A 23220-nucleotide genomic window follows, 5' to 3' on the forward strand; every position below is an offset into this window, starting at 1 on the left:
GGAGGAGGCCTCAGGGACTCCGTTCGGCGGGCCAGGCCCTGCCCCCGCGGAACGCCCCGCGGTACGGTGGCCGGCAGGGCCCCGGCGGGGCGTTTCCTGGTGCGCTGCGCGTCGAGCGCCGGTTCCGAGGGCGCATCGCGGCTGCCGGTGCCCGGCGGGGCCGCCGCTGTGCCCGGCCTGTCCCCACGGGTGCCCGCCGCGGGCCCGGGGGGCGAAGCGGCGGCGATGGATTTCTCCCGGTTCCTGTCGGAGGAGTTCGAAGTGAAGAGCTGGGTGAACGCGGCCTTCCGGGCCGTGCAGCAGGAGGCCCCCGGGAAGGTGGACGCCCACGCCGCTACCCTGGTGATGAAGCTGCAGCTCTTCATCCAGGAGGTCAACAACGCCGTGGAGGGTGAGGCGGGCGGCGGGGCCCGGCCATGGCTGAGCCCGCGGGGGGCCCGTTGCTGTCGGGCTGGGTGCCGTGGGGGTCTCGTTGCCTCCGTTGGCCTTTCCTCCCGCTGAGGGACAGACCCCTGTGCCTCTGGACTCTCTGTGAGCAGACGGGTCTGTGTGAGACACTGAGAAACAGCTGCCCCGGCCAGGGGAGGTTTAGATGAGATATTGGGAAAGATTTCTTCACCGAAAGGGTTGTCAAGCAGTGGAACAAGCTGCCCAGGGCAGTGGTGGAGTCCCCATCCCTGGGGGGATTTAAAAGCCGTGTAGATGTGGTGCTGAGCGACATGGTTAGTGGTGGCCTTGGCAGTGCTGGGGTAACGGTGGGACTCGATGCTCTCAAAGCTCCTTCCCAACCAAAACGATTCCATGATTCTGTGATAAAGTACATATTTAAATTTTAAGGACATAAGTAAAGTTTTGTTGTTTGGTGTTTTGCTCTGTTGTTTGGGGTTTACGTATTGAAGATTATACAAGATTATTGAAAAACTCGCCCTTTCCTGCAAGGGTTCTCAGGCCCTCCTCACTGTCCCGCTTGGTGTTTCTGTAGAAACAAGCCATCAAGCTCTGCAGAACATGCCCAGAGTCCTCCGGGAAGTGGAAGTCTTGAAACAGGAGGCAGCATTTCTGAAGGAGCAAATGATCCTGGTTAAAGAAGATATCAAGAAATTTGAAGAAGACACAGCTCAGTCCATGCAGGTACGTTCTTGTCTGTCTTAGTGTTTATCTGCAACTTGTGATCTTCTGAAGTTCCCAGACTTGTTCATATTAAACAATCTTGTGAACTCAAGATAGACAAAAACACTTCTTTTAACATTAATAGTAGAAAAGTGGGTGTGACACAGACTAGTGCAACCTGCATTTCCTTTGGAGCAGCTGATCACGTTCCAGTTCCAACCGAGTTACCTGACTGGGGATGCTGATTTCTGCCCAAATTTCTGCCTGTTGTTAGCTGGGGTGCATAACGTTTTTCAGGCAAAGTGGATACTAAAAGTACAAATCTAAGAATTCAAACTGTCTTTCTGTTGTTTGGCTTTGGAAATTGGTTTAACATCTCTAGCTCTTTCAGCCAGCTCCTTCCTCCTTGTAACGCACGTGATCGTTTCACCCAATTTTTAAAATCCAAACCAACAATAACTCCCATAATAGAAGTATCTATGGCGCCCATCTTTTGTTTCAATGAGCAACATTTTATTTTTCTCCTTCAGGTCCTGGTAGAGATTGACCAAGTGAAATCTAGAATGCAGTTGGCTGCCGAGTCACTTCAGGAAGCAGACAAATGGAGCACATTAAGTGCAGACATTGAAGAGACTCTTAAAACACAGGTAGATACCCCGTTATTTTTTCTGTTCTTTGCGCCTTTGGCTTTCCAGGAAACTGTGTTTAAAAGTAGGTTTTTGAAGCGACTTTAAAACACGTTCCTGTTTGTAAAATGTCATTATGAAACTGATGTTAATACTCTCTAAGGTCACGTTCAGTAACCAAGTTGCCTTTCCCTGGTGGCAGGACGTGTCTGTGATTTCGGCCAAGCTGACGAGCATGCAGAGCAGCCTGGCTATGCTCGTGGACACGCCGGATTACTCTGAGAAGTGCGTGCATCTTGAGGCTCTGAAGAACCGCCTGGAGGCCATGGCCAGCCCTCAGATTGTCGCTGCCTTTAACTCCCAGTCTGTAGGTCAGTAAGTCTTGGTGTCATTTACTATCAGTGTGGAGTTTGTTTTTTTAAAAAGTAAAGTGTTGTTTGGGTGGGGAGTTTGTCCTGAAGGCTCCTGGCTCTGGGTTGTGTGCTGTTCCTGATGGAGCCAGATGCCATGAAACGTTATGTGCTCTGCAGCTGCCTCTGGTCCAGTGCATCTTTGACTCTCCTACAGCTTGGTGTAGCTGTGGCCACTATGGGAAATAAGGGAAGTGTGAGCTGGTTGTACAGGCCATGCAGATGTGTGAGATGGCCCTGTGCTGAGGCAGGGCTGCCCTGCTGTCTGGTGTAGTTATGCGTGGATGCCCTCCAGATGGGAACTGCTGCTCAAGTAAGCAGAAGGCCTCTGGATTTGCATTATCATAGTGCTGCTGGGCGTTTCTGTTACAGCTTTGGTGTCGTAATCAGTAAGAAAATTTGTTTGGAAACATTCTGACTCCTTAGTAGCTTGTAAAAGCTGTTTTATAAACTCTCCTTTAGAAGATTTTACTTTTTGGACTGTTCTTTGTGCTCCTATTTCCCTCTCCTGCTGTCACAGCGCTTCTGAAAAATACCTGTTCTGGTTGTTGCCTCTCATCTGTGTGCACCTTGAGGTCCTGGTGAGGCTCTGAGGCTGCGGTGCTCTTGCTGCACGGCCCTCTGTGGAGTTCTTGTCTAGGTGAAGTCAAGGCACAGCAGTGTGTGACTGCAGACAGCTGGAGGGAGTGGAGGACGGAAGAAGCTCTGCGTGCTGTGCTTCTAACGTGTGCTTAACCCTCTGCATAGATCTCTCTCCGCTCTCCCGTTGCTCTGCTGCCTTTTCTTCTTTGCACAGCCTCCTTTTTCTTGAACTGTGCTCATCACCTCCACAGTAGGTGCCATGCCTTTTTTCTGCTGTTGCAGTGCATGACCCTTTACAGACAAATCCAAGACAAAGGATGAAGTTTTGAAGTATTTTCTCTGCTTAGGATGAAAGTAAATTGAATATTCATATGCTCTGTGAGTTCTCCACCAAGAAAACACACAGGTGCCAGAAAGCTGCTGGCAGCAGGTCTGCTGGTCTGAGGTCCTTTGCTTAGGTGAACTATTTGGGATAACTCACTTTGAGCACTGTTTGCATTCTCTTTTGAAATCTGTTCTGGGCGTGTGGAAACATGGGCTTTTTTCCCACTGAAGAGAGTTTCTTTGTTTACTGTGAAGTCTTGTTTTTTCCTGAAGTCCAGCTCCTATAACTGTAACACAAGTCCATAAACATCCCCAGAGAGTCTGTGTTCCGTGACTTCCACAGCTGAAGAGCACTTAAGTTACTTAGTGTTCTAGTCTGTCTGCCTTCTGGATCCTATTTGAAAAACAAGGTCTGTTTCTAACTAATTTCTTGAACCCCAGATGTATTTTGTGGACAGAACTATAGTCATCCCCCTTACAGGACAAAACAGACTTTTGAGGAACTTGGATTTCAAACTTTGTGTGAGAGCTGACTGTGCCATTAGTCTCAGGGCAGCTCCTTAGGTATCAGTCTGAGGATCTCTGAAAGCAAAGCTGGGGACTTTGTGAGGTATGTTCCAGTTTTGTACATAGCAGGTTGTTTCTGGAAAATAATGATTTCCTTCTAGGTTTTATCTATCTTTAATACTAGATACATTTGCTAGTTAAGAAGTTAAATTCAAGAAGTTAAATTCATTCCTCCTGTCTGCTGCCTGTTCTTGTTTGAATGTGGGTTTTAGGCAGTTCTGCTCCTACTTGAGAAGGTAAGCAAACAAAAGGTGAAACTGTCTCTGTATAGGCTGTTGTGCACACTCCCTTAAAAAAATTCTCTTGCTCAGTTAGACTAATGCCTCACCCTCAGCTCTGAGGCTGACTCTTAACTGCCTATTATTTTGTTTTATTTAGATCAGGCAAAAACGTTTGTTAAAGTCTTCACTGAGATTGATCGGATGCCCCAGCTTCTTGCTTATTATTATAAATGTCACAAGGTAAGTACTTTGATAATATTTAATGTGGTGGAATAAACATTTGAGTTCTTGCTTGGCTTGGGCTGTAGATGGAGCTGCTACATCGTGTGTTTTACCTTTCCTGTGCACAGGAGGATGGAACCTGGTCTTTTCCACGTTTCATTCTCTGACTTCTCTTTCTGGCTCTTAACAGCTTTGGTTACTCCCCTGTTTCAGGAGTGATTCTCCATTCAGGGCTTTGTGTTCCTTCCTGCAGTAGACACAGGATATGTGCATTCTGCTTGATTTCTCTGTGCCTTATAGTTTTGCTTTGCTTGTCTGGGATGTGGCTATGTCAGCAGTAACTTTATTGCTGCAACTTGCCAGCTGCTGACTTCTGTAAACTCTTTTCAGGTAAGATTAAAAGTTGGAATTCCAGACAGTTCTGTAGCCATAACCTGATCCTCAAAAGTTCTCTCATGACTGTGGCTTTTGAGGATTAAGTTCAAGGCTGGGGCTTGCCAAGTATTGCAACTATTATGTGGAGGTATCAGTTACGGTCTCATTTTATGAGTAAAATACCAATGTTAATTAAATCTTTGAATCAACTAAGAAGCCTCTAGCTTCATGCTAAAAGTCACTTCTTTCTGTGGTACAGAATTGTAGCAAAGTGTTATGCTGAAATCTGGAGAGAGGAGCAAGGGTGGGCAGTGTGTTTTAGCGACAGTGCTTTGCGTGGGAAGCTCTTGGTTTGAAACAACAAAAGCTAGGGCTGTGAACTGTCAGCTCTCCTCTTAGAATGGTTCTTATTGCCCCTGCAGGTGCCGCTGGTGGCAGCGTGGCAGGATCTTTGCCAAAGTGACTTAAGCTTAAATCGCCAGCTGACTGAACTGTATGACACGCTCCTTGGGACCTGGCACTCGCAGCTGCAGTGGGCAACACAGGTGCAGTGGCTGTTTGATACTGGTGTGGTGTGTGGGAGAGGATGAGACTGAGCACGCTCTCTGAGTTCTCATGAAGCTCAGAATAGTTCATCGGTGCTCACTGAGTTATGCTCTGTGCCTTATCAGTGCAAGACAGGGCCTGCAACCTGCTTTGGGTTTCTTGTCCAGCTCTTGCAGACAAGATTTGATTTCTGGTGTTCTCCTGACAGCAAGGTTGCTGTGTTATTGACATTGAAGCTGCTCTATCACTTTCATCTGTATCTTAAGTTAGATCTAATTTGTTGGTGTTGCAAATGTGTTCTGTTGCAAGACATTTGAAATGCCTGAATTGCTTTATCACTTGGCCTGGAGGAGGCCCTCAAGGTCATACTGGACTGATTCATGTCACTGTGTAAGACATTGAGGGCTTCTGCTATCACCCCTTGGGGTCTATGTGTTTGTTTTTCCTGCCAAGAATAATGTAGGATCCAAAAAAAGTTACTGTCCTGTAGTGAAATGAAGAAATAAGTTCATATTGTTGAGCCTGTAAGAGTTTTTCATGCATGAAGGTTAAGAGATTCTTATCTTCGTGTTACAAAGCCCAGTGCAAGTGCTAGGCCTGTGCTGCAAAGGAGCTCAGTGTGTTTCCTTGAAATGTATTTTTTCTGCCTAATGATTCGATGTGAATTACAGGTCAGATGTCAGCTGACATTTTAGCAGATACTCTTTGAGCTGGGGATTGTGAGAGAGAAATGGCACGTGGGACAAAGCTCATGTCACTCACTCTCCTGTGTTGCTTCTGCTTTCTGAAGGACTCTTGGACCTTTTTCATGCTGTTCAGCATCCACAGCGACCTTGCTGCAGGAGGCTCGTGTTGATCCCAGCTTTCAAAGCAAATGAGCAAGAATAGCTGACAAAAAGGTCACAATAAAAGGCTGCAACACATTTTATGCTAGTGGAGTTGAGGGTGGTGCATGTAAATAAAAGTTCTCAGCTGATTATAGTCTTTCTAGCCTTTCCAGAACTGACTTCTGCCCATCTGACTGGTAATTTGGCTCATGGTATAGTACTATTTCTTCATATTTTACAGATGCATGTGTGTTTTTTCCCACCACACGTGTAAACTGGGTGCTCTGTTTTTAAATGCCCTTTTCTGCCAGGTGGTTTTTTGAATTGCCGTGGTGCGTGTGTTCTGCTGGGTTAGTTTTTGACATATACCCATCTTCTAGTTTCTTGGTTGCTACATTCAAAGCACAGTTTCAATGGTGTAATATATATTGACCTCGACTTTTGTAATCGGGCCGTCCTGCACGCTCGGCCAGCGAGGTTCTTGCAGTCATAGCAGACCTCTTTTGTTTTTTTTTTTACCCCTTGTGAGGTTTTTCAAATTTGTTTTTGTTCCCTTTTGATTGGGAGCTCGTGTCATCTGAGGAATCTTGATCTGTTAGTGCACAAAATGTTATCTTCTTGATGTGTATATCACTGTCTCTAACCAATAGGCAATTTTATATTAATTCTTTAATAGAAAGAAGCACACGCCCAACACAGTTTTCTGTGCTGGGCATGAAAAAGTCCAGGTCGGGCTGCTGCTACTTTCTCTCCCAGCTCTTTACTCCCTGGTTGTGCCAGCCTGCCTCTCTGCTGACAGCATTTGCAAACCCGACTGCTCTGCCTCCTCTGTTTCAGGAGCCCAGGTGCCTGTGGCAAGGGCCTGGGGAGACTACAGTGGGCATGATTGCCCCTGGGAAGTGGTGCTGCTTCTGCCAGCTGGGCAGCAGCACGTGGTCGGGAGGGCTGAAGGAGGTATCAGCCCCTGGACAGACAGGACCTGCTCAGTGTGGGGTGGGACTGTCCTTGTCTTTGGTGAGACAGTGCCATGTGGTTTGTACGCTGTGGGGCTCTCTGGAAGCGATCTGCTTCGCTCTGCTCTCCATCATGTTCCTCAGAGATAACGTGCTCTTGCTAGTAGCTCTTCTGTTACCACAGGTTTTCAAGAACCCCCATGAAATTGTGACCGTATTGTTGATCCAAACTCTGGGAGCGTTGGTGCCTTCCATCCCTGTCTGCCTCAGCACTGCCATGGAGAGAACGGGCCAAGAAACCAAGCTGAATAAGCTGCTGGAGCTCTACGATGCCACCGTGCACTTCGCGAAAGGGCTGGAAGTGGCCATGCTGCCCAACCTGAGTAAGGCTCTTGCCCTGAATTCTGTCATTCTGTTCTGTCAGCTCCTTTGTCAAGTTCTATTGCGGGATTTTGTTTAGTTTTACGTGGAGGGAGGGGTTCTCTCTCCTACAGCAGTGACCAGTTACATGGCATTTGCACCTTTGTGTGTACATGTCTTACACTAAAGATGTTGACACAATACTGAATGAGTTTACTGAAGCAGAGCTGCTCTGAGCACGCTTGCTGTCTTGGGTAAATAATATGTAGCGCTTTTTCTTTTACAAGCATTAGTATTTCTTCTGTCTAACAGATGAGGAAATGTCTCTAGGGAAGCTATCTGTGAAACCCATTGTGAAAGAACACAAAGCATAAAAGTCAAGGAGTTTCCTGGAATTAAGTCACACCTTACCAAACAAAAGAAAACCTGCTTGAAAGCTGCATCCATTGGATACTTACATTTTATTTTGTAGTTTTCTGTTGCTACTGACTTGTGTTTTAATCAAGTGAAAACGCAGGGCCAAATATTATTTCTGAACTGCTGGTAGTTTATTCTCTAGCAGCATCCTCAGTGTTTAATTCGAAATCTACCCTATGCTTTCCTTACCCTGTGATGTTTGTCATCTCATTTTGGTCATGACTTGATGAATAATTTTCACAAACCACAAAGTAGTGAGGCGCTGTGTTTACATGGTTTATGCCTGACTTGAACTGTTGGCTATTTATAGTCCTTTATGAATCTGGTTAGAGCCCCTTCAAAGAGCAGGTATGGGAAAATTCTAAATTAAAGCTAATGGAGCATTCCTAATGCTGTGTTTCCTGTGTTTGGTTCCTCATAACATTGTCTTGAGCTATTTAAACCCAGATTCTTACTTGATTGTGTAAATTATGATTACCGGGCAATTTCAGGGAGTATGACTGTCATTGTGTCTGGTTTTGTTGTCTTCACGATTGCGTGCTCTTGTCAGTCATTTTCTGTCCTTGGCTTAGCTTAATTTGTGGTTAGAAATATAGAAATGATTAAAAAAAACTTGGAAAAATGATGTCAAATTCTAGAAGATGATGGAATAAGAAGGCAGCTGCTGAACTGTTATCCGAGTGTGTTTAAAAAAAAAAATTCTTTATTTTCATCGCTTTTGCTGTGGGGTAAGATGTTTGGGAAGAGAAATATCTCAAGAATGGAAAGGTCAGGTGACTCAATAGAACAGGGTCAAACTAGTTCCTCTGTATGTGTATGTGAGGGGAGGGTTCGGTTATGATTCATAGATAATTCGGGTCAGAAGGGACCTCAGGAGATGATCTAGTCCAACCGCCTGCTCCAAGCGAGGTCCGCTATGAGTTCAGACCATGTTACTCAGGGTATTGTCCAGTCTGATCTTGAAAACATCCAAGCACGGAGTTAGCACAGGCTTTGGGCAACCTGCTCTGTTGCTTGTCTGTCCTTGGGGCAAAAAGCTTTTTTCTTATATCCAGGATTCAAAGTAATTCTGGTTTGCTGCTAGTTGGAGTTTGGCAAAGCTTCACGATAACAGCCAGTATCCAGTTCTGGTTTGAGAAATAATCATTCAGACCTGGTTTCTGTTTGGGTTTGCAGCTCCCTCCTCAACAGAGTGGTGCTGAGGTGCCAAGTTCATGGTTCACATTCGGCTCTGGTTGATGAACACCGTGAAGCAGTAGTACTAAGTGAATTGAGTTAGTGTCAGTTATTCTAGGTATGAACCAGGCTTTCTGATAAATGAGGGTTGCCCCTGTTTCAAGTTGTAGGAGTAATGTCTTTCACTTCTCAAATGGTTTCAAAACCTTCCTTCTACTGTAGGTTGGAATGTTTAATAGATTTTTATCACTCAGGTTGTTTTGGAGCAGTGAGTGATAATTTTCTTGAGGCACTTGTTGAGGTAGAACCTCTTGGTTTTAGGAAGCAGGTAGAGATACTAACCTTGTTTTTAAAGAAATGAAAAACAAAAATCTGTGTAGTTTAAAGCTGTTGGGCAACATTCCAAGCCTGTGTAGGCAGCATGCTCTAATTGAAGAACTACGGCATGTTGCTTAAAACAAGGTTTTTAGTAGCATGTTCATCTATTTGTAGACTAAACGTCTGATTCTTTGTAGAGGAGCAGAACCTGGTAAAAGTGATGGAACTGGTGGAAGCAGTGTATGGTCCATACAAGCCCTATCAACTTGAGTATGGAGATCTGGAAGAAGAAAACCTCCTCATTCAGATCAGTGCCGTGCCCTTGGTAACGTAGCAGTGTTTGTTCAGCTACATGGGGAGAGCCTTGAAAAGCATCTACTAGACACAAGGGTCTTCACCATAGTTATTGCTCTCTTTCCTCCTCTAATTTTTTTTTTTTTTTAATATTTCCTGTTTGCAGTATATTTTGATAGTGTTAAGTAAATTTTGTTTAAGAAATAAAGTTAGTTTCAGCAGCACTGTCAGGTTGGAGGTAACTCCTGCTCCTTCACCACGGCACTGTGTGGATCTGCTGGAGAAAGACTTTACCAAAATATTACTAACAACGAAGAGCCTGCTTCAGGTTAATAGAATTTATTAAGAGCAAGACTGGGGGGAGGAAAGTCCTTTCTGTGGAAGATTGTGTTGTTGGCAGAACTGCTTTTCCTTGAAGACCTGGTAAACAGGATTTGGTAGCCTGACTTCTGTTAACAGTCACTGTGCAGGAGGGTGGAAGCAGCCAGCGTTGCTCTCCTTTAAGTGTGTCACAAAACAGGGGGGTACTGAGAGAACAATGTGCTGCACAAGGTGTCTTTTCTTTAATGCCTGGACACTCACTGAAAGAAGAGTCAGGCTCAGCTTTGTTGTTGTTCTTATTTAGGAGCATTGGGAAGTAATGGACTGTGTCCAGGAGCTGAACCATTCAGTCAACAAACTCTTCATTCTGGCTTCGGGTGCCATCGACAACTGCGTTAAACTCACCGATGGACTGGGAGTGTGTGGGCTTCTGAAGGCCCTGAAAGCTCTGTTCACAAAGTAAGGTGCTTGTAGGTACACTGTTGCCTTTATCCTAAGGGAGTAGCAAGTGTTCAGTTTGTGGCCAACGTGAATCCTCTGATGTCCCTCACACCCCTTCATTCAGGCAGTGACTGTGTCTTAGGGGAAAAATGGAAGCTTTTTATGGCTAAGTGGAAGACTTTTTTTCTCAGCTGTTTTCTATTCTGGTTGGACTGAATTTTCATTTTTAATAAATACTTTAGGAAGGAAAGATGTTTCCCAAAACAGTAAGACAAAGACGAATTAGGCTGATGAAAGTAGAACTCGGTGAGGAAATGTACAGTTACGGGGACAAGTGACCTCACATTCTGAATCCACCTGTAGGTGCGAGATACCCTAGTGAGTCTTGTCTTGAGGTATCAGTGACAGCCTGCTTAGGTCATGTTCCAGTACTAATTACCTCCTTATTCTTTCCTGGTATCGAAAGAGCTGCTCATAAGGTATAAATCAGACTGTTACCTTGCTGCCCTGTGAGGAAGAGGGAAGAGGAAAGCACGCGTCTCTGATCTCACCTTCTTTATAGGCAATTACATAGCAGCATGCATGCCTCCAGCTTATGGGCATTATTTAAAAAAAAGGGGGCGTGTGGAAAACAAAATGTTCTCCTTTTTATCCATGTTCTCATCTGGGGAGTAGCTGAGAAAAATTCACGAGATCGTTGTCACTGTGTTCCTGGAGTAAGAGCCAAGTGTTATTGGAGTAGCAATAGCCTTATAAACTTTTTCTCTTCTTTCCTAGGAGATGTGATTAGTGTAGTGGTAACAAAAATGTTGTGGTATGAACTTATACCTTCTCATGGGAGTGGAGAGTTCCTAGTAACCCATATGCGACAAATTGAAGTGTCCACAGTGTCTGTTTACTCTTGAGTTTCTCCCTGTCTTCTAGCTTAGGTTTGAGTGGCTGTGGCTGATCAGTTCTTCACATCCATGTGTTTGGACTGGAACAACAGTGTTTCTTCTGAACTGCTTTTCATATTTCTGGTTCTTATTTGGCCCTTGTAGAGGACTGAATGAGCAAATCGCAGGGCATGCTGTTACGCTGCTCTCCAACCTGTTGTGTTGAGCTGGTGCTTCTCTCTTCTCCATTTCTCGTTACAGGTATACATCTGATTTTACAAATACGTTGCAGTCTATACGAAAGAAATGTAAACTGGATGATGTCCCATCAGATTCCCTTTTCCAGGAGGACTGGACTGCTTTCCAGAACTCTGTCCGGTAAAGGGGATTTTTTTGCCTGGCTCAGAACTGATTTTTATATCAAAGCTGGAAGGGAATTACTTGGGGTCAGTTTACACAGGTTCTTAGTGCAGAATGCACTGAGCTGCAGTGCTGCTGGGAGCAGCAGTGTTAGTGACTGGGTTTCAGGTTGCTGCTGGCACAGTAAGTGCTGTGAAGCTCCCCACTCTCTCTGGAGCACGACTGCATGTCATATCCCTTGAAATAGCAGCAGCTCTTAAAATTTTTCCCAGTGACACTGAGCTGGCCTTAGCTGTGGTGACAAGAAGTAGCATGTGGATGAGGCTGTTGGACAGAAGAATTCAGTATGTTTTCAGATGGATGCAGAGTTAACAGCCAAAGTAACCCTTGACAGATGTGTCCCCTGTGGGCTATGATTTGGTTATTGCATTTTATAATTACTTAACACGTGTCTGAGATGGGTTGTGTGGGGCGGGGGGGGTGTCTGGCATTATCTGCCTCAAATCTCACAACATGTGTTTTTGTCTTGTTCTTTCCCAGGATAATTACTACTTGTGGTGAGCTCCTTCGTCAGTGTGGAGACTTTGAGCAGCAACTGGCCAACAGGTAAGCACTGCTGAACTTAATTCATGAGCTGTCAACATAGGCACCAAGTTGAAAGAAAACAAACCGCTATGCTTTTGTTGCATAGACCATGGAGGGAAAGCAGAGCCCCTGTGAGATACCCCCACTGCCCCTCCTCATCTGTTGAAATGTCAGAGATGGGTTGCAGACTGTTCTACTCAGTCGTGTGCCCTGAGACAGTCACAAGAATCCTTTTTCTTGGATACCTGGCTGGGCATCAGACAAACTGCCAGTTTGGGGTCAGGGAGGAATTTTCCACCAGATCAAGTTGGCAAAATTCTCCCCCCCCTTGTGACACGGGACATGAATCATTTGCTGAAATGACTCTAGGTGTGCCTTAACTGATCAATTCCTTGTAACTTGAGGAGCGTCAAGCAGAGGCAGCACGTAGGTCTTTTGTTGCTTGTAAGCAGCCTCTTGTACGTTGAAATGCTGTAGCCTGACTTGAGTGCCTGTGCTTTGTCAGGACACAGTGGCCTGAAGTGCACAGGAGGCTGGGTTTGTTCCATATTTGCTAGACAGTCCGAGAGCACAGTCCTCTCTTTTTCATCTCAATATTTTTGCAGTTCTTGAGTCGCACAGTAGACGTGAGAGTTGGCTGTAATTAGTGTCTGCCACCAATGAATACTCTCTCCCTTGAAGTAACATAAAGGTAGTGTTGGTCCTTGGACCGACATGAGAATGACAGTGTGGATTTCAGAGGATTTTGCTGATGCTTTTGTGTACTTCTTTTCAGGATTTTATCGACTGCTGGGAAGTATCTCTCAGACTCCTACAGCCCTTGTAGTTTTTCTGGCTTTCAGGATACCAGTTCTGCAGAAAAGAAGAGCTCTATAAAGAATCCCTGGCAGGAATACAATTATCTTTTGAAGGAGAATCCATCTGAGTATGCCAGCCTTATGGAAACGCTTTACACTCTAAAGGTAGCTTTGGTGCCTGGGAGAGCCTGTCTCTGTCACAGGATGCTGTTGGGCCCACATTTGGCAGATGAGACCTGGATTCCGCCTACAGCCTGATTACTTTTCATCCTGAGCTGCAGCCTTTTGATGGGCTGTGTTCCAAGTTTCCACAGAGGCGCTGATTGATTTGCTGAGAGATGAAATGTCCAAACCCAAAAATCTGGGCTCATTCCATCTCTCCCCAGATCCTGGCTGTGTTTTGTGAACATGCCCTTATCACTTCAGATGAGGGAGATTCTGTCGCAGAAAGCATTGGGAAGATTATGTTGGAGCCCTCTCAAATTCTGGAGTCCACATACAGGCTTCTCAAGACTTTCTTTGCCACTTAGTTCTGCTGCCATATCCATTCTGAAACATAATTCTGCAGGATCATTCATGCATGTATCTGTGAACAGGGTAGATTGACTCCAGTTATCTTGTGGATCTAAGTTATGTTTGCAATTGTTGGTCACATGTAGTAGTGAAGTCAAGGTTATGAGTTCTGTCTCATATTTCCACAAAATGTTTTGATTTCTTTTGCACTTAATTTACCTGCAACTTGTGCAGCTCTGCCTTCAGTGTTAGACGTTTGACTTTAAACCTTTGAAAATGCCAGCGTAGCTTCTCTGTGGCCACTTCAATGAATTCTGTATGTAAACATTTTTCTGTGTCTCCACGTGTGTGTTAGGAAAAAGGTACGAGTAACCACAACCTGTTGTCTTCGTCGCGATCTGCGCTAAGCCGCCTCAACCAGCTGGCACACCACTTGGCTTTTGATTCTGTTTTTCTTCGCATCAAACAACAACTCTTACTTGTTTCAAAGATGGAGGTGAGTGATGGGTCCATCGACCTGATCTGACCTGGCAGGGTTTACCCCTGGGCTCCCTTAGGTGGAGTACAGCCCACTGTTGCTTACCGTTCTCCTTTGCAGAATGTTTCGCTCTGGTAAAAAGAAACATTTCTTCCATGAGCTACAGTCAGTGGAGAAGTTCACCCCCCTCCATCCACAGCATTCATGACAGACAGCTATGTTTGCAGGCTCTGGTGTTTGTTTGAGATGTTGCTTTTCTAATCTGTGTGAGCATGTATTTCCCACAGGGAGCTGTGTGGAAAGGGTGTGTATGTTTTGGGCCTGAGCGAGGACAACGGAAGCAGTTTTCTCACCATCTCTGTTCTCCTTTCTAGAAGTCCTTGGGTAGTCACAGTTCATGTTGCTGGGTGACTCCTTCCTAGAATACCGATAGGCTTCATGCTCCAGAAAGTCATAGATTCATTCTGCACTTTTTGCCTTACAGGGCTGGAACTCTGGTGGCATTGGGGAGACCCTGACAGATGACCTGCCAAACTTCAGCCTGACTCCTCTGGAATATATCAGCAATGTAAGAGCGTGCAAGGGTGGTGACTGGAAGCCCAGCGCTGGGGGAATCTCTTCTGCAATTTTTTTGTAAAAAAATTTTAGTGTTTGTTAAAATTGTTACATGATGGTGATAGATGCTCTCAGTGGTGCAGCCCTCATCAGCTGGGTTGTGCCATTTTTTGTAGCTTTTGTGAAATCCCTGTCAAGTTCTGGAGTAGAAAAAGAACGTCGGGAGCACAAGGAGATGTTCTTCCCTGTTGAACTGCACTGTCTGCAGTGTTAACTCTCGTAAGGGGATGGGAAATGCCAGCTCTTGTTTGTAGGGGTGAATACTGAGCCTGTCTTCATAGTGCAGCCCATGTAGCAGAGAAGTTCCTGCAATGTGTATTGGAGTAATTTAATCATACTGTGAACTTAAAAAAGTCTTGAGCTCTTACCCTTCTAATCCCCATGAGACTCCCTGGTTTCTCTGTCTGATGGAATAACAATGAAACCTTTCTGGCAGTGGGGTGTCTGGAAGAGGAGAGTGAGCTGTTCATTCCTTCTGACTGGGCCCTCCTCAGCCGATGCTGCTGCACAGCATTCAGATTGCTCTCCCGTCCTCCTGGGTGGTGGTTCAAGTCCCTGACAGAATTGCAGTTCAGATATTAATATTAGCTGCTATTATTATCTCAGTACAAAGTATAATTTGATAAGCAAGTTTTTTATGTTACTATCATTCTGTGCATCACACAGGGAACAGATTTTTCAAGGACAGACTGGAGCCAAAAGCTTTTAATAGTTTGGTTTCTCTGACTTATGGCCTACAGACTGTTATACTGTGCTTTTAAAGCTGAGCCATGGCTTTATCCTGGGTGGTCTTGAAATAACAGTACTGCATTGTGCAGTAAAACTGAAAACTAAAAAACTAGAGTTTAGAAACAAATTGATGTGACATATGTGCTGTGTAGAAGGAAAGACAAGGGGATATGAGCTCAGGAAAAGGCTATTAATGAGCATGCTCCATATGGGGAGGCAGAGTACTCTCGACTGTACTTGCACCTCTGTAGCAGCAGGTAATCACTTTACAAACAGTGCAGCATTTGTGGTGTGCCTGAAGTTATGTAGCTCACGCATGTGAATTTGTGAGCATGGTCCCTGTTTGGCAGTGATACGTTTCTGTAATTACTGTATTGTCACTAGAATCTGTGTTTCCTTTTCTGTGGTTTTGTTTGGTTCAGTCTCGTAGATTTTCCTCTAGAAAACAAATTGCCGGGAGCACTCCAGAGATCAAGGGTTTGCTTGGAGTAGCAGTTCTCTGTAGGGGTTTTTCTTAACATGATTGTTTCCATGGCTGGGTCTCTGACCTCGTGAAAAATTATTTCTTGTACAAAGTATAACAATGAGCAAGAGACAATTTGTTTCTAACAGATGTAGTTAGTGAGTTGCTGTCAAGCTCAGCTTTCTGCTTTCAGGTGTGGATTACTGCACTTGACTTTTTTTCTCTAGTGAACTACTTGCTTCACATTTGTTCAGTGACTCAGCTCTTTGTGCTTTTATTCTAGATTGGACAATATATTATGTCGCTTCCTCTCCACCTTGAACCATTTGTCACTCAAGAGGATTCTGCTTTGGAACTGGCATTACATGCTGGAAAACTGCCTTACCCCCCAGAACAAGGTAGGGTGAGCCCAAAGACTTGAAGTGTCTGGGGGAAAGCTTTCACACTTTGATATCACATGAGTGTGCTGTGTTATGGTAACAAAGCTGTTTGAGACCCATTTCCTATCGTCTCATCATGCTGTTTCTTCTGATAGTCTCTTGGTAATACCCAGGAGGAGCCTCTAAATAATGAGTAAAACCTTTTCAGTTTCATTCCAACCAGAAGCTTTAGCTTGGTGTATTTAAGTTTAGCATTCATGAAAACTGTGGGGTGGGGTGCGGGGTCTGCAGTACTGCTGGTTGAGCTGGAGCAGTATTTACCATCCTCGGGGCAGGGAGTGAACAGGAGGTGCCTGGGGTCAGTTCCCAGACTCTGAAGGGAACCCTTGAACCATCTAGCCTGAAAGACTGCTCAAGTTAGCTTTTGTGGCTTCTGCTCCTCAGCCTGTCATCAGAGTGCAGTTCACAGAGCGGCTTGGACTGTGACAGCTTGCTGAAGGGGGAGTCTTCCTCCAGCTTTGCACTCCTGCCCTCTCCTTTGTGCTGCTTCCACAGTGGGGCTGTTCCCATTCATTAACCCCACAGAAAGGCACTCACTTTTTTCTTTTTCTGGCCTAGTTTCTCTCAAAAATGTGTCAATAAAGTGATTTAAATCAGCTTCCTAAGAGGTCTGCTATGCAGCAGAGCTGGCAGGAGTGCACAGCAAGCAGTAGGCAAAGAGAAAGCTTGTTGACCACGTTTAGAAGTGGTAAGTTGTTGGGATGGGTGACCCTCTTGTGTCATGTCCCCATCTACTGAAGAAAACAACCCTGCATCAGTGATCATACAGTGCATCATGCAGGTGATATCTAAGCTGGGATTCCTGCAACAGCTGCTGCCAGGAACTAACCTAGTACGAAGCTTTCCAGCTCCAAACCATAGTGGAATCTGGAGAGAACATCTCATAAGCTTAATTTTACACTAATCACTTGTAGTATAAAATATGCAGTCCTCCACGACCTCTAGCCCCTTAACTTCTTGCTAGAAAAAGAGAGGCCCCTGAGCTCCTTTCTCCTGTGGCCGTCTGTGACAAAGGTTAGGAGCCCACAGTCAGAAACTGGTCTGCAGTCTGTCTTGTTTTGGACAGGTTTTGCATCTTTGGGAATTTTTCTTAAGGGTCCCACCACATGTTCTAGTCTCCATACTCAGGTTCTTGCTCAATAAGGACACAATTCTGGAATGCTGGCTGCTTCATTTAAATTTTTTTTTTCATGCTATATTAACTCCAACTGAAAAATCATTAGAGCTCCACTGCTGCTTCCAGTGCCACATGAGTAGTCTTTAGTGATTAGATACCATCCACAATGATTAACCCCTCTGTGCTGAAGGAAGTGCAGTGGGTGCTGCGGGTGGCTGCCGAGGCAGCTACAGCCCAGGTGCCTCTTCAAAACTTTCTCCCCAGAATGCTCCAAGGAGTTTTGGCTCACGTTCGTTCTTCAGATGGCTGTCCTTACCTGTTGGGTCATTAATCCTGCTGCAGTTAGCAACAGTAACTACCATCATGCTTCCCAGCCCGTTGGCAGCGCACCACGCTTTGCTGTGGTTAATCTCAGTGTTTATTTCCATTGACAATCAAGGAGGCGCAGAGCTTGGTATTTATAGTCTTCCTGTAGCCTTCTGAGAACACACTCTTTAGTTTAGATTTCTGCATTACTTATTTTGTCATCTTAAAGCATTTACATGTTTAATAGCCTGTTAATTTTCAAAACACTGGTGAACACAGAACGTCTTCAGGGCCAGAAAAAACCCCTGTGAATCCTTGTCATTGCAGTAGTTTGTAAACTACTCCTGGAAGGTGATACTCTAGAACGTGCCAGGCAGTGCCCCTGATCCCAGCGTGATCACCTGTCAGCCCTTCAGAAATCACTTACCTGGAGAAGTAATAGAGGGAAGTAAAGGGGGTTGGGTCTTGAGCTGACTTGCAGTGTTTATAGCATCAGGGAGGGGATGTAACTGCTTTGACTACTCCAAAAACAGCTGACAAACTCTGAATCCTAATGAATACCTTAATGTCCTGTTGAAAAGACAGGTAACCAGTTATGAATTATGTGTTGTTATAAAACCAGCAAATGCAGGTGAGTGAGACTGCTGACAGCTAATGAGAATTTTCTGTGCAGGAGATGAATTACCTGAGCTGGACAACATGGCTGACTACTGGCTGGGCTCCATCGCCAGGGCGACGATGCAGACGTACTGCGAGGTCATCCTGCAGATACCAGAGCTCACAGCACATTCCACAAAGCAGCTTGCCACAGACATCGGTAAGCTGGGTGCACACATCCTCCTGAGATGCTGCTGTAGCACAGGCATTGCTCTGTCATTACATCAGATTTAAAGAAATGGCAGCCTGGGGTTCTCCTTTAGTTGTGAGCGTGTCGATCTGACACCCGGCATGGTGGAGTGGTTCACAGCTTCTCTTTGGCAAAGTGTTGTCACATCCCTCTTTGAGGGAAGGGTGGTGTTCCAGTAGGTACTCCTGCTTCTTCAGTGCTTTGTGTTTCTGACTGGGGAAGTCAGAGTCCTTCTGAACTGAGAGGATTCTCTTACAAGCCAGTATTGGCAAGAAAGATCTGGATATAGTCTTTCCCAGCGTGGCACTGGTCTTTCCCTTCTCATCGAGTGCCCTGTACTGCCAGGATATGCCATTTAGGGGGTCACAGCGTGTGCTGAGCCTGTTGGGAAGTGCTCCAGTGGATTACAAAGGGGGCAGCTGGTTGATTTCTTCCGTTCACTTGATAGCTGAAGTAGGGAAGATCAGCTAAAGGCCTTCTAAAAGTCTAAAAAAAAGTTAAAGGCTGGGTGCTCGGCACTTTCCCTGCCATCCTTAATTCCACAGCTGACTTTGAATCTGAGCTGGAACTCCCTTCTGCCTCGACAGCCATCCACCTCTGCAGAACTTCCCAGCTTTGTTGCAAGCTCTTTGCCTTTGAAAGTGAGACTGCGATCCTTTATCTGTGACCGTGGTGACTGACCACCCTGAGGGGCTTGTGTGCAGATACTGAAACGTGGCAGAACGTGTCTCAGGCCTCTGAACAAACGAGACGGTTGTCTGAAGTAGTGTACAGGATGCCCAAAATATGCCTCAGTCAACACAGTTAGATGCCAGACACACTGATGTTTTCTGTGTTCTTGAGCGAGTGGTGGCAGGGTTCTGGCTGTCATGAAGAATAACTTCCATTAGCACAGTGTCTGCTGCCTGTTCAAGCACATGTTCATCCTTAATCTTACAGATTACCTAATAAACGTGATGGACGCCCTCGGCCTTCAGCCATCCAGAACACTGCAGAATATTGTAACTCTGTTGAAGGCAAAACCAGAGGACTACCGGCAAGCTGCAAAAAGCGTGCCCCGCAGAATGGCCAGCAGCGTCGCTGCGATGAGGGGCCTGGAGTGTTAGTGGTGATGTCCCTGCTGCGGGACGCTGCTCCAGGGCTGAGCTCTTGGGGTTGGTGTTATTTCCCTATAAACTTTGCAAGGACAGTGAAAATGTCTCTAGGGATTAGGGGAATTCATTTCCGAATAACTTTTAATAAATGTCTTTGTCTAGGAAAAGCTTGTTCCATTTTTCCATCTTTAGAAATGAGGAGAGAGATCCTACAGCCAGATCTACCAAAAACCGTCTGGATGACCTTGAGCAGGCGGAGCAGTGCTGGCTGCTGACTAGAAACGTTCTGCTGGTTGCTGGAGAGTTTGCTTTGTGGCGGCGAGATGACTGGCTTTTTCAGCAAATTTAATCAATTCTGGATCTAAAATTATGGGGTAGGTGCAACAAAGATCGACTGATTGGGAGCTCTTCTACCTGGAGGCAATCGTTATTGCTCAAGTCTGTCATTATTCACAAAGTCAAGATGAGAGTCTCATCAATTAGTAGATGAGGCATGATCAAGCTCAGCCCTGGGAATAAAACCAGTTTTGTAGGTTGTTCCTTGTGCGATTAATGTGTCCTACTGAAAGCTATGAAGTTTAGAAGAAAGTTAATGAAAGTGTTGTTTTCTTGTAAAATTCATTAAAGCTTGGTGTATCGATCCTTGTAAAGCAACTCGCCTCCCCCAGGTATGCTTCCAGCACTCCCACAGCTTGTTTTCTTGGGAGAAAACTGGACAGAATACGAAGAGGGCCCAAAGCTGGGATGTGAGCTGTGTGGGACGGTGCTGGACAAAACCTCACAGGCAAACTCTTCTCTTCTGGAGGGGAAAAACATCTTTCTTGCCTCCTGTATCGACTCCTGCAGTGTTCTCCTCTTCACCACCAGGTGCCTTGGGGGAGTAATCCTTTTCCCAGTGTCCGTGTCTTTGCTTCTTCTGTCCCTAACGGTTCAAGCTGCTGTAATCAGTGTTCAGCCCCATCCACAGATCTTCCTGCTGTCTTGGCTTTTCTCTGAAGAGAGCAGAGGTGCTTGACAAACAGTTTTTGGGTTTTGTGAATTTTGACACCTAAAAAAATTTCAGAGCAGGGAAGTAAAATGCGTTTTCTGCAGTGTTTTTTGTCTTGGCAAGGTTTTCAGTTAGATGTTTATTCTTTCTGTTTCAGAGTATGAAAAGTCTATTAAAAAATCCCCAAATGAATGGGAAATTTGGTGCTGCATTGAGTTGGGACTTCTGAGGTGTCTCGTTTGGCTGTGATTGGCACAGCCTTGCCCCTGGAGAGCTCTGTGCCCAGCTCTGTGCCCAGCTCTGTGCCCACACTGCTGCTGCAGCGAGAAAAACCCCTTTGTGCACGTACGCTTATGTGCAGTCGGTCCGTTTGGGGGAGAGAGCCAAGCTGGTAAAGAGCTGGAGTCAAGTACCTGAGACAGTTTCCACTTTTATTAGTTGTCAGACGCCCTCTATAAACCAGCAGTAACTGGAGTAGTAAACTGTCCGTGTCCTGCTGCAGAACATGCTGTTCCCGTTTACCCTTGGTGTGAGAGCGGTGGATCTCGCTGTTTGTGCCTCTCCCATCCTTTTCCTGCCGCGTCACTAGGAGGTGAGGAGCTTTGAGGCTGCTCTTTGCCTACTGCTGTTGCATTTCACAGGGGAGATGGCCCTGGGCCCGTGGGCAGCTGGGGCTGAAGGTGTGAGGAGCTGGAAGGTTTCCTGTCCCTTAGGACACCCTGGGCCGTCAGCAGCCGCGGTTTCAGAGTGCTTTGGAGAGGGCTGGCCTGGGAAAACGGCTCTGCCTTCCCCCTCCCTCCAGCCCGTCTCACTGCACGAGCTCCTCAGGGGTGCTGCTGTTTCATGAGCAGGAGGAGCGGGCTCAGGGCCGTTGTTTTGCCATACGGAAAAGCATCCGATGTCTCTTTATGTCTGAGCAGTTGTTTGGGTTCCCACACAACTGGACGTACTGATGGTGTGGACAGTGTTGGCTGTTGGTGAGAGCGTGGGGATAGATGCCCAGGTTTTTGTCCTCAGCTTTCCTAGTGTTTCGAGCAAATTGCTCTGTGGTGTCTCTTGCAGGGAGCAGTGTCGTTTCGCTGTTGCAGAATCGTTTGGAGGTCTTTGCCAAGATCAGTGTTGGCCTGCAGGTGTACGCTGAACGCTGCGGGAGGGGAGGCTGTCGGGTGCTCGTTTGACTCGGCTGCAATGGGGGATGAAGTGCTGTCACTTTACAGGGTCACTCTTTTGGTGAAGGAGGCTGGACCGTGGGCGTAGGGTGCTCAGGGAGGGAAGCATCCCTTTAGGGAGAAGGGAAGTGGGGAGCTGGGCAGGAGAAGTCTAGGACAACCTTTGTGAGAGCTGGATTCCTCCGTCTTTACAAGAGCCCTCACCACCTTTTGTCTGCCCTGTCCCTGCGCCGGTGGGTTTTACGTGCTTGCCGGGCTCACGCCGTACCAGGGTTAGGTGGTTTCCTTACAGAGCGGCGTGTTCGTGGGTCATTTGCTCTTGCAGATGAGAACCGGCTGACAGAGAAGGGGCTGGGGGCAGCGTGTGGGTTTGGTAAGAAGGTGCTCCCTGAATCAGGATTTTTATTCCTTGTATCGTTTTATTTAGGTATTCTCTGGCTGTGGTGACTGTAAATTACTCCTATTTTTCCACCCATTATCCCAGTCAAGATCAGAGGTGGGTATGGATGCTCAGCAGCCCGGGAAGGGCTGTGGTGAGGGGCGAGTTCTGTGCACTGAGTCCTTGCTTAACTCTTCTAGTTCATGAGGAGTCTGGTGCTGAAGGATGACAGTGTCCTCTCCTCCTCCCGGTGTAATGGGGCAGGTCCGTTGTTTGCTTCATGTACAGAAGGTAATCGTCTGTTGTTTCTGAGGCAGAACTTCTGGAGGAATTGTTCCAGATGCTAAAGAACCTGTAAAACATCAGTTGGGTCCGGTGGTGGGACCCCAGTCACTGAGCTGAAACCCAGGAGGACATGAAGGTGCACGCCACAGGTACACACCGCACTCCTCATCCTCACCCCTCCTTCTCCGTGGCAGAAAACCCAAACGGGCTGAGAAGGGGATTTCCAAAGCTGTTCCATTATTTAAGAATCTGAATTTAATTTTTAAAAAAGTGGTTAAGCTTCTTGTTCTTACGATCACCAAGTGAAACTGGAAAATGTCTGTAAAAATTCAGGTATCAGAAGTAATAGAAAATCAAAACTTTATTTTAAAGTTGCCATTACTTCTGGAGCTAATAATAACATTTTAAAAATTAATGAATCAAGTCTTAATTTTATAAGGCTGCAGATATTCTATGTGTTATTATCTTGTAACTACTGCAGCAGTGTTGGAGCAGCTGCACACCGGGAACGGAGGGTTTGACTTTTTCAGTGAGTTTTGAACGCAGACGTTCCCCCACGCGTGGCAGCACCGGCTGTGCCGGCGGCATCTCCTCTGGCAGATCGTCCCTGGTTCCTTGGTCCCGTGCGTGGTGGTTGTCAGCAGCCAGACCCGCTGCCGAGGGGGGATGGAGAGACCCTCGGCCCCCTCTGCCCCGCCAGCTCCGCGCTCGGGGAGCTGCGAGCGGAGAAGGAGCGGGGACCCCCCTCGCCGCCGCCCGCGCTGGGCGCCGTGCCCGGAACATCGTGTTCCCGGGCGCGTGATGTAACCACACGATCCTGTTTCCTCTTGAAGTTTTGCACAAGTGCCTCGGTAAGGCCGGTCCCGGGGGGTTGTGGTGGGCTCTGGGGAAAGCCGGGGGCTGGCGAGCTCGCTGCCCCGCTCAGCCCGGCCCCCCGGGACCACTAAACCCCCTGGCAGGGCTGCTCTGGCATCGGGCGAGCACAGCCCCTCTCCTCCTCGCAAGCTGCTGAACTGCACCCGCTGCCAACAGGAAACTTAAAGGCAACTTTATAATTAATTCATTTATTGCCGAGAGCGTGGTGCTGTTA

At 46.5% G+C, this 23220-nt stretch overlaps 1 protein-coding gene across 3 annotated transcripts; it reads left to right on the plus strand.

Annotated features, from left to right (window-relative positions):
- Positions 1–132: 132 nt before the first annotated feature.
- COG7 (component of oligomeric golgi complex 7) lies at positions 133–19967 on the plus strand. Of its 3 annotated transcripts, none has more exons than XM_068422547.1 (18): positions 133–391; positions 983–1131; positions 1641–1757; positions 1939–2107; positions 3998–4080; positions 4860–4982; positions 6948–7146; positions 9232–9359; positions 9954–10108; positions 11227–11343; positions 11866–11931; positions 12686–12872; positions 13576–13716; positions 14183–14266; positions 15789–15903; positions 18042–18185; positions 19155–19369; positions 19472–19967. In XM_068422547.1, the coding sequence occupies exons 1-17, from the start codon at positions 226–228 to the stop codon at positions 19319–19321; spliced, it is 2310 nt and encodes a 769-aa protein (XP_068278648.1). In that variant the 5' UTR covers positions 133–225; the 3' UTR covers positions 19322–19369; positions 19472–19967. The 3 variants fall into 3 exon arrangements, with proteins under 3 accessions (XP_068278648.1, XP_068278649.1, XP_068278647.1); XM_068422548.1 differs by having other exon boundaries at positions 19502–19967; XM_068422546.1 differs by having other exon boundaries at positions 19155–19476.
- The last annotated feature ends 3253 nt before the right edge of the window (positions 19968–23220 follow it).

This window comes from Nyctibius grandis, chromosome Z, assembly GCF_013368605.1.
Source record: "Nyctibius grandis isolate bNycGra1 chromosome Z, bNycGra1.pri, whole genome shotgun sequence".
In the NCBI taxonomy this organism is placed as follows: Eukaryota; Metazoa; Chordata; class Aves; order Nyctibiiformes; family Nyctibiidae; genus Nyctibius; species Nyctibius grandis.